Genomic DNA, 10,694 nt, shown 5'->3' on the forward strand with positions numbered 1-10,694 from the left:
TTCTGTGCACTGAAGTCAGTGCACAATCCTCACTCTTCCCTTGGCTTCCAAGCCTTGGTTCTTTGCTAATTTACCTTGTCTGTTATCTTTCCCTGCTGTGGTTCTTGTCTGTATGCCATATTGCTCTGCCTTGCATCATCACTTCACACTTTAGCTAGGAAAACTTCTTGTATGCTCCTCTCCCTGTGGACAAACCCCTACTCACCCTTTTATTACAAATCTTGGCCTTGTATACTTGCAAGTGTTTTGTGTGCATCTAATCATCACACCACCACACCACTCTCTCACGCGGTGCATTCTTGGGAATAGAATCCAGGTGTGTTAATCATTTTTCTATTTTGGTATCCATAATGCACTACAAGAAAACATGGCTTAAGCGACCAAAATCCCAGCAAGAGCCCATAATTTTAGTCACTTTAAGGGTTTAAGCATCCAAAGTTGCAACTGCCATAAAGTTTGGCGGCTACAAACCTGTGTCATCTAATATCTAGCCACGACTGAATGTGTTTGCTCGCTACATCACTCTTTCAAGTCATCTATAGCAGCTTGAAAAGTGCTCAGGTAGCTATTCACTTTGAGGCACCGACTCCTAGTAACTAAAAAATGAATCCGTTGGTACAACCTCTCTCTGAGCAACCAAGTTTAAGCGGCCACCACATGTTCAAAAGAGAAGTCAGTTTTGGAAGGAGGCATTTGAAACCGATAATGATCTCATTTTAGTTTCTTATTGGTTAGATTAGTGTCATACGGATCATGGTTGTTATCTTAGTTTACTATTAGGGGTGCACAATGGCATGTCGGTATGGTTTTTAGGAAAAACCATTGACCAAACCGTATACACTCGGTTTTCGATTTCAAAACTACCACTGAACTGTTGATGGATCGGTTGCGTTTGAAACCGATCCCAGTCCGCTCGGTCATTTTCTGGCTACTACTGTTTTAACTGGTTCCAAATGAGAAAAAACAAACAAACAAAAGAAACCAAAAAACTATCCTACAACATGAAATAGATCTCGGAGCTTTACCGAAACCTTGAAAATTTAAAATTATATCGATAATTACTTCGGTCAAAAAATCTGTGGAACTTGGTCAATTATGCCGATTAACGCATGAGTTCTCATCTCGGTGAAAAATAGAAATCAACTTGGCCAAGGTGAAATTTTTGGTCTCGGATAAATTAAGTGAACTAAATGGATATCTGAGTTGACTTAATAGTCAACCATATAAACGCATGGAATCCAAGAAAAATCGAGTAACTATTGAATAAATTTGATTAATAACGGGTGAAATTCGTTTGAAATTAATAGGCAATAATACAATTATACCCATGGAATCCAAGGAAAATCGTGTGGAGCGAGCGATGTTGGATAAGGTTAATATATAACAGGTGAAATTGACTAAAGAGTATGGACATTTGGCTAAAATTATCAATAACATGAGAAGTCGATGTAATACAAGAGAAAGTGGGTGAGGTCGACCGACATAAAGTAAAACTGACAGATAAAAAAAAATTAAGTGTACTAAATGAAAATTCGATTTGATTTAATAGTTAACCATATAACCCCATTGACTCCGGGAGCAATCGAGTGATGTCGAGTGATATTAAATAAAATTGATAACATGTGAAATTGACTATAGTCAATAGGCGCATACGGTTAAAATGATGAATAATTAGAAGAAAACCGATATATCTGATTGAAAATGAATGCGACAACTAAATTTGGTAAGATTGACCGGTAACAAATAAAATTAAATGAAGTGGATGGAAATTTGATTTGAATTAATCGGTAACCTTATAATTAAACCAATGGGAATCTAAGAGAAATTGAGTGAGGCCGAGAGAGATCGGATAACATTAATATATAACGGATGAAACTTTTTTACGGCGACTTCGAAAAAGAAAGTGGCTCCAAGGTCGAAACCTGGCCGGGAGTGGACTACTATAAGTCGGAAACTATTTAAGAACGTACCAGTGTACAATATACCAGAACATGATATTACTTCAAGACTTCTTGACGATATGTATACACGGTATGCATAACCAACTGTTACCATTAGTATGCATGCCCTTTTTATCTGAGTTCGGGACTTACTGGCGATATATATACACGGTATGCATACTATTTTGATATGACTTCGCGAACTTTTAAGAACACGTACGCACACAGGTATGCACACTTTTTGGATATGATTTCACAACTGCCAAAGGTACCCATACTCGGTATGCATACCTGGTTGACCTGACATAGTTCGGAAGCGTAAGTGCAAAGGCAAAAGTACATGAAGTACCTAAGGTTAAGCATACTCAGGAAATATATTCCGAAGGAATCTTATCTGTAAATGGATGAATTCATCGTTCGTACAAAGTAGATGCACTTATAGTAGTCCACTCACGGCAAGGTTACGATATCGGAGCAAACGTATGCGTACAATATGCCAGAACATGGTTTGTTTAACGTTTCGGGGTATATTTCGAAGGAATATTACATGTAAATGGATGAATTCATCGTTCGTACGAAGTAGATGGACTTATAGTAGTCCACTCACGGCCAGGTTACGATCGTATGCGTACAATATGCCAGAACCTTGCCGAAAGCTTCAAGGTTCACAGTTTGTATTCCGTTATACCACATTTGAAGTTCGAATGAATACTGAGATTCATATTTATCGATTTAGATGATGTATCATTATAAGTTTGAACTCAGAACCCTCCCAGAGCTTCTTGGCTCATAGTTTGTATGTTGTTATACCACATATGAAGTTTGAATCAAAACTGAACTTCATATTTATCGATTTCGATGATGTATCATGCTAAGTTTTAATTTAGAAACCCTCCCGGAGGTTCTTGGCTCATAGTTTGTATGTTGTTATACCATATTTGGAGTTCGAATCAACACTAAACTTCATATTTATCGATTTTGATGATGTATCATGCTAAGTTTGAAGTCAGAAACCCTCATATAGGTTCTTGGATCATAGTTTGTATGTTGTTATACCACATTTGGAGTTCGAATCAACACTGAGCTTCATATTTATCGATTTTGATGATGTATCCAGCTAAGTTTGAGGTCTGAACCATCATGAATTTCGTGGTCCATCTCTAGTAATCTTATAACCTGAGTTTACCAGTGTGAACTAAAGCTACTTCATGACCTATATGACTTGTAAAAATTACTTCATGACTAGTCGAAATTCAAACCCGAAGCACAAAGAGAAAGCACAAAAACACAAAGAGAAAGCACAAAGAAACCCACCAATTATCGAATTCATTTTTCATTTTCCCGATTCATTCTTATACATTTTTTGGATTTTTTTATATCAGAATGTCGAAAACAATGTTCTAAATTTATTTATATTTTTTTTTGATTTTTTTTCATGTTAAAGGTTGATAATTAAACCGAAAACATGAGTTCGTATTAACACAAAAGAAACACAAATGCGTCTCAATCCGTATGAGCATCACAAATAAAATCTCAACCGTCAGATTCTTTTCTCAATCCGTATGGCTGGATCCAACGAACTCCGTCCATCACTTTCATTCACCCACCAAACCCTCCCAACCACTCGAACTCTATCTGTTTTGCTCTATCTTCATCTTCTCTGCTCTTCGTCTCCTCCATAGATCGATGACCGGCGCCATTACTTGGGAAAATCTAATTCACTCAACCCATATTTTACTCGTCATCGCCGTCTCCTCTCCCCCTCTTCACCTGCTTATTTGAAACTCATTTTCTCTCCTTATTCTCTCTTCTTCTTTCTTCTTTTTCGTTCTTCTTTTCTGCTCTTCTTCAGTTGAAAATCGAGAGGTCATATTGAGGTATGGCTTGAAGAAATTTATATCGTGAGGATGTATAAAAGAAGCAGGAGTTGGTGTTTCTGCTAATTATGAAGAATAGGATTGAGTCCTGTTATGAATCGAGAACTAGGGTTTCCTCGGTGAATCCGTAATGGAGTTAGAAATTGAGAAATTAAAGTGGGTTTGGTGAACACAGTATGATGAGGAAGAATTAGTGATTGATGTGTGAGTTTTAATGAAGATTAGAGAAGCTAGGGTTTCTGTTCTTTCCCAATATATATATTAGGGTTCTTGGATGTAATTGAATCAAGTGACTGAAACTGAAATTGAGGTTCATTCAACTGACACGGGATTTATATTCTTTAATACATATGCTTATAATAGTACTAAATAGTCTCAATGTACTTTTGTTGTCATCCCTATTAACAGTTCCCATCAATTTCACCATTTGTCATGTTCGTAATTTTGTACCTCTTGTAGGCTCAGCAGGGTGGTGAAATAGGAATAGTAGTTGATTGTGAATGGGCAGAGCCTTTTTCGGATAAGATGGAGGATAAAATTGCTGCTTCAAGGCGTCTTGATTTTCATTTTGGGTGGTATTTGGATCCAATATATTTTGGAGACTATCCTAAGACCATGCGTGAGAAACTTGGAGATCGGCTTCCAAAATTCTCAAATGAAGATAGAGAGTTGTTAAGGAACTCGGTAGACTTTCTGGGTATAAATCACTATACAACAAGATTAATTGCTCATGCGACAACAAGCCCTGGATATGGGCATCATTATCATGATCAACAAATGGAACAAATTGGTACAACACTTACTTAAAGGTTTATGTTTTTGAATGTTGTATAAGCTCCTTTATCTAACTTCTTCTTATGATCAGTTCAATATCCTGGGGGTGAGGCTATTGGTGAGAAGGTACTGATAATATCCATCTAGTTTTCTCTCTAACACATGCATTCAGCTTTTATTTGAGTTTAATTCTGTTGAAAATGTCATTTATGCCAGGCTTCATAAATGTCATTTATGCCATTATACCAGCTGTGATGGTAGCTGCTCTATATTTTCTTGATCACAGTATTGCTTCTCAAATAGCACAGCAGAAGGAATTCAATGGGTCTTCTATTGCAGGGGAAGATTTGTTGTTGATGTTCTGTTCATGGTACTTCTGGTGATGAAGAAATGGATGACATGATGGGTGCTGGTTGTGTATGTTGTAGGCTTTTGGTTTGAGGTTATTGCACTGAATTGTTGAGAGCTTCGCACAGGTGGAATGGCTGAATAAGTTGCATCTAGAGACTCACAACAAGAGCAGATGATGGCGTGCTGAGCAGCTGAGGATTGTTGGTGCTGATTCTACAGTAGCTAGGATTGTTGGGTATCCTTCTACTTTTGCAGCCTAAACTATGACATCAAAACCAGATCTAGAAAATATGGTATCAAGTCGCAAAAGTATGAATCTGAGTGAGTTTCAGAAGAAGCATGATGTGGCCTTCAAAGCTTTAAGTATTTGGTAAGAAGAAGCATGATGTAGCCTTCAAACTTAAAGTATGCTGAAGAGTTTGTAATTTGTTTTTTTTAAAGAAATGAGATTGTATTTTTATTTAATTTTTGTAAAATGAGATTGTAATTTTTACTGATTAACAACTGATGTTTTAAATTGAATTTAATGATATTAAATTAAATTAATTTTGCATTTAGTTTGTTGTGTATTTGCTTTTTGTTTAATTATGATTTCATTTTTTATTCGGCCGAGTCAAAATTGGTCGGAAGCCTTTAAATGAACCGGAACATTCTGTGTAATGAGCAACTAATTTTTGACAAACTCAAAGGTTATAGCAACTAATTTCAGACAAGCTAAAAGTTTGCACCGACTAAAATCTTGTACATCCAATACCCTTGAGCAACTTATTATTGGTCAGTTAAGTTTCTCTAAACCTTTGTCAACGTAACATATTACTCGCTAAGATGGTTGAAATAAATATAGAGCAACTCACTCTAGGATAATTGGAATAAACTGAAAGCAAGCATATTTGTTAATCGCTGATGGTAGTTGAAACATTCTTAGAGCGAGTGCCTACCTGCTCTAGACCTATAGAGATCCCACCTTTTGCAACTCAAGAGCGAGAGTCAAATTAAGTCGCTCTAAGGGTTAGTGCGACTTAATATGGGCTTTTGCAACCAAAATTGCCCCGTTGGTTAATCCAGTTTTTCTTGTAGTGATGACAGCCTCAGCGTTGGGTTTCTTGTTGGTAAAAGTAGTGTGTCTCTCCAACCATAAATGCCAACAAATACTTGCGCAGTGTTAGATCATTTTTATCTACTAACATTATAATCAACGAACTTAAAACAATAAATTCAATTCAATAACAACACACAATTAAACAATGTAACTTATTTTGGTACTTGTTTACATTCGTCACACCAAGTACTTATTCTTCCGAGAAAACTGGAAACGTAATTAAAATCAACAATACAAGTAATACAATACATATTATAGTTATCAGCCGCTCATATAGGATGGAATTTGAATAATTACGAATACTAATAAGGCAGTGCTCCGGCATAATTTCCATGAGGATAGTACTCGCAAGCAATGAAGAGATCACCTGTATCACATTTAATCTGTGCACAACCAACGTGAATAGTAGTTCTCCATACAACTTGGGTATAATCTGAACAGTCTTTACCTGCAGCACAAGTATTATCCGGATAGGTATACCATTGCTTTCCGGACACCCAATAAGCTACGGCGTCTTCAGCAGTGATATTACGAGGACCGGTGTAGATTGTTTCTCCAAAAGACCAACGTTCTGAGTAAAGCAATTTGCAGTCTGCACGTCTATCTTCATCAATGTAACCTCTAGCGAATACAGCCAAGTTGCGGTCCCATGTAAGTGGTGGTACTCCTACTTCGGCCCTAGCTGCATTGTGACCATCCAAGATTTGTTCCATGAAGAGTGTACCGTTGAGTTTAGCATCGCTGGTTCGGATGAAACTAACCAAGAGCAAGAGAGCTGCCACAGAAAATAGTAGTGAAGCTGAAGAAGCCATGGAAATAAGAATGAGTTGTTTTTTTTTTGAACTTTTCAAGTAGTGTAAGAGATATTTTGATGAACTGTCGATTGATATGAATTTCTGTCAATGACAAGAGAAGTATTTATAGTGTTTAGAAATAAGTATTTTCTAATTGTTTTTTGGGTTAACTTATAAAGATCATTTGCATGAAAAGTGGAACGTAAATTAGGGTTACGTTTTCCTTTTTTTTATAGTACTGTTTGAAGATTACAACAGAGGATTGCAAGCTGGATAAAAGTTATAAGTACAAACCACGGCTAAAGAATGGTGACTTAATTCGTTTAGTGCCTTGACATTGCCGACTTTGGTTGCGCAATGCTTGATGATTTTTAGTCTAGCAGCATCACATGTCACATCCAATGTTTTTACATGTTGTTGGTGCTGATGATATTTGCACAAGAAACTTGATTAAAAAAAAATCGTCAAAATTAGCTACTTTGATTAAATGTGGTTTATACTTCCTAATTAGCAATCTTGCTAGACAAAAAACAAACAAGCATTGCACCAAGCAAATTTTGCCAAATAAATTTATCCAACTGACAATTTTATCCAAATAAACATATGGGAGTTTTCAATCATTAAAGTAAACGCCATCACCAAGTGATCTGATGGATGACATGCTCTCTCCCACTTCGAAGGTAGGAGTTCAAATCTTGTAATTACTAAAATTCACTCCAATTTAAAGAGTTTGGATGTAGTTAGTTTCGGACAATAAAAAATTATTAAAGTAAATAAAGATTCTGAAGGTGTTTCTTTATATACCCAAAATATATTAGCGATACCCCCATTAGTTAGGTATGTTAGTTATGATTTGTTTTACATGAAAATTATTGAATTACTAGAATTTTTTAATACTCGTATCTTTTGTATAACCGTCAAAAATAAAAAATAACATCCCATATTTATTGAATTGGAAAAAGACCACCAAAACCCGTCTCCTCGCATTTGAATTGGTGGGGCCTAAAAATGGCCTCTGCTAATCCCAAAACCCGAGTCCCAGCAATGATGTGTGGAGCGGTTTCTTCATAGTATAGTATTTAATCACGGTTCATTTAGAAATACTTTCTTTAAAGCAAGTGTCTAATCCTGACAACTTTATTACAGACGGAAAACAAAACCGACTTCTCGTATTTGTTGATATGATGGGCCCCAAAAATGGCCCTTGCTAATCCCGAAAACGCGGATCCCATCAACAACGTGTGGACCGTGGAGGCAGATTTTTATTAGTTTTTGATAACCAAGATTTGATTTTATTTGTAGAGATATGGTTGGATCAGCGATGGACCTAATCTAACCGGCTGGTTCAGCTTAATAAATTTGCGCCAAAAAAAAAGAAAGAGAAAACATAATCCCTGCCTAATTAAAGTTCAAAAAAAAAAGGAAAAAGTGGGGAATGATTCCCTGCAATGGTACAATTAAACATCCCATTCTAGTAACAAGAGAGAGGTATCCCATGTCCCCGTCATCCTCTTATAGGTTTTACATAAAATTGATTAAAAAGATCAAAATCAACAATTTTCGGATGAAAAATAACATTTAGATTTTGATACTGTTTAAATGGACAAAAATATAAAAATAATCAGGATGTAAACAGTTTCATACTACCCATTTTTAAATACTTTTTTTTTATTTTTAATTACATCGAGATGCATCCAGTTTCATCCTTCCTCGGGATGAATCCAGTTTCATCCTTGCTATTTTTTTGGTGTCCATTTCACCCATAATAATTTTTACTCGTCCATTTAAACCATGTTTTAAAAATATTTGGACAAATGACCCATTTCCCGTAGATATTATGTTTTTTCCCGAAAATTCTAAACGACGAATACCAAAAACAACTTACAACCCCTCTCATATTGGAGTGAGACCTAACCCCAAAAATGGACCTCTTGTTAATATTTTTGTAGGTGGGCCTCATTCCGATATGAAACTGGTTGTTTTTGAGTTATTTATCTAGAATCACTCTTTTTTTCCTCCACAAACATAAAAAATGATATTGAAAAAAGCTTACGGGCAGTACACACCAACTACAGGTCCAAATTAAAACCAAAATGGAAAAGCTCTGGAACAACTTTTACAAACATCAACTTTTCATACCTGCAAATTGTGAAGCACCGACACGCCAGTGCTGGTGACATGTTCGCGTCAAACGTGCGTGTGAAAATCTGTGCTCCATTTACTAGTTGGATAATCCAGTATGTTAGAAAAATCAATAATAGTTAACTTTTACGGGTGGGCTAACCTAACTTTATGAAATTGAGTTTTTATCGTATATTTATGTGATTAATGTATTTGATATACTATAACAATATGATCCTCGTATATAAAAAATATTTAATTGACATATATATAAACATGACCGTTTTTTATAATTGACATATATATAAACATGATCGTGGCATGGTGATTTTGAATTTTACCAGTCATTATATGTATGTGTCGTGTCCGTGTCAATGCTTCCCAGGTAGCAAACCAAAACTAACAGACATTAGTCTCTCCTCCTATAAAATGCTAAGTCATATGAGCTCCCACGTCGCACGGTGAAAGTGACGCCCTCCTCAAATTAAATTAGATAAAATCTTTGGGCATTAGTAAATCTGGAGAGGACACTTGACGGGATTTTATTGATCGAGACATTAAAACATGAATTACACTTTGTTTACACCCTGTATTTAACTGACCTTTTGTAACGACGTTAGCCAAAACCTGGGTATACAATACTTATTTGTAAATTTATACCTAACTAATTACTTACACTTGGTTTACGCCGAATACTTAACTGAACGTTACTCACGTACGTTAGGTATACAATACATCCGTTTCTGAAAGGTTTTGTGAATTGTACGGGAGAATTAAAAAAAAATCCACAAAATAAAAAGAAAAAAACTAAACCTTGTTGCAGTGGAAATAATAGGGAAAGAGAAGGAGGTAGAGAAGGAGAAGAACTTGGTATTGATAAAGAGGCATCAATCTATTACATACATATAATGTTCTCTTATATATATATATATATATATACATGAAAGGGAAGACCTATTCATTTAGTGGACCGCACATCCATGGGCCATAGCCCTGTAACACTCCCCCTTGTGCGGTTCAATAACAAATATTTATACATAGTGCTTTAAATGTAGTTCTTCAAATGTTGTTCTCTCCTTGATGATTTGTGCCGAAATCAGTTTCCTCATTAAAACCTTGACAAGGAAAAAATCCAGTGAGACAAAACCTTGGTACAACTCTTCACATGTAGTACTTCACATGTTGTCTCGTACTTTACATATAGTTCATCACATGCAATACGATCTTCAAAGATCGACGAGTCTAAGTTAATTGCCTCGTTTAAACTTCGTCAGGAAAAACTCATAGGGACAAAACCTGAACTAAAGAAAAAGAGTACAATATTAAGTAAACTTAAAACATAGTTGGATGTGTGTACGTTGCCTCATTAAAACCTTGGCAAGGGAAAACCCAGTGGGAAAAAACCTTGACGAAGGGAAAATAGTACAACGTGGAAGATGCAAATAAAGGTGATCTGTTTCAGATGATCAATTTGCTTTGTTGAAGTTGATTAGTTAATTCACAACTCCTAAGGCAGAAAATCCTCGTGGTAAAGACAATAGCCTTAGCTGGGAAATTACATTCCCGGTGTTTGTTGTTGTCTCATTGAAAACCTTGCCGAGCAACAAAACCATATGGGAAAAAGTAACCTCGGTGAAGGAAAAGAGTTCAACAAACCATTATATGCTCCCCCTGATGTCAGACAATTTTCATTAGTCTAATGCAGTCAAAAGGAGTTTATCACACTTTACTTTGGTGA

The 10,694-nt window shown here is 36.0% G+C and overlaps 1 protein-coding gene across 1 annotated transcript; it reads right to left on the reverse strand.

Annotated features, from left to right (window-relative positions):
- Positions 1-6,343: 6,343 nt before the first annotated feature.
- On the reverse strand, positions 6,344-6,853 carry LOC113328726 (pathogenesis-related protein 1B-like). The gene has a single exon (XM_026575745.1). The coding sequence runs from the start codon at positions 6,851-6,853 to the stop codon at positions 6,344-6,346; it is 510 nt and encodes a 169-aa protein (XP_026431530.1).
- Between the last annotated feature and the right edge of the window lie 3,841 nt (positions 6,854-10,694).

This window comes from Papaver somniferum, unplaced genomic scaffold (assembly GCF_003573695.1).
Source record: "Papaver somniferum cultivar HN1 unplaced genomic scaffold, ASM357369v1 unplaced-scaffold_114, whole genome shotgun sequence".
NCBI lineage: Eukaryota > Viridiplantae > Streptophyta > Magnoliopsida > Ranunculales > Papaveraceae > Papaver > Papaver somniferum.

Bases quoted from the DNA above. Each gene is read 5' to 3' on its own strand.
- LOC113328726 (XM_026575745.1), bottom strand. From the start codon at position 6,853: ATGGCTTCTTCAGCTTCACTACTATTTTCTGTGGCAGCTCTCTTGCTC.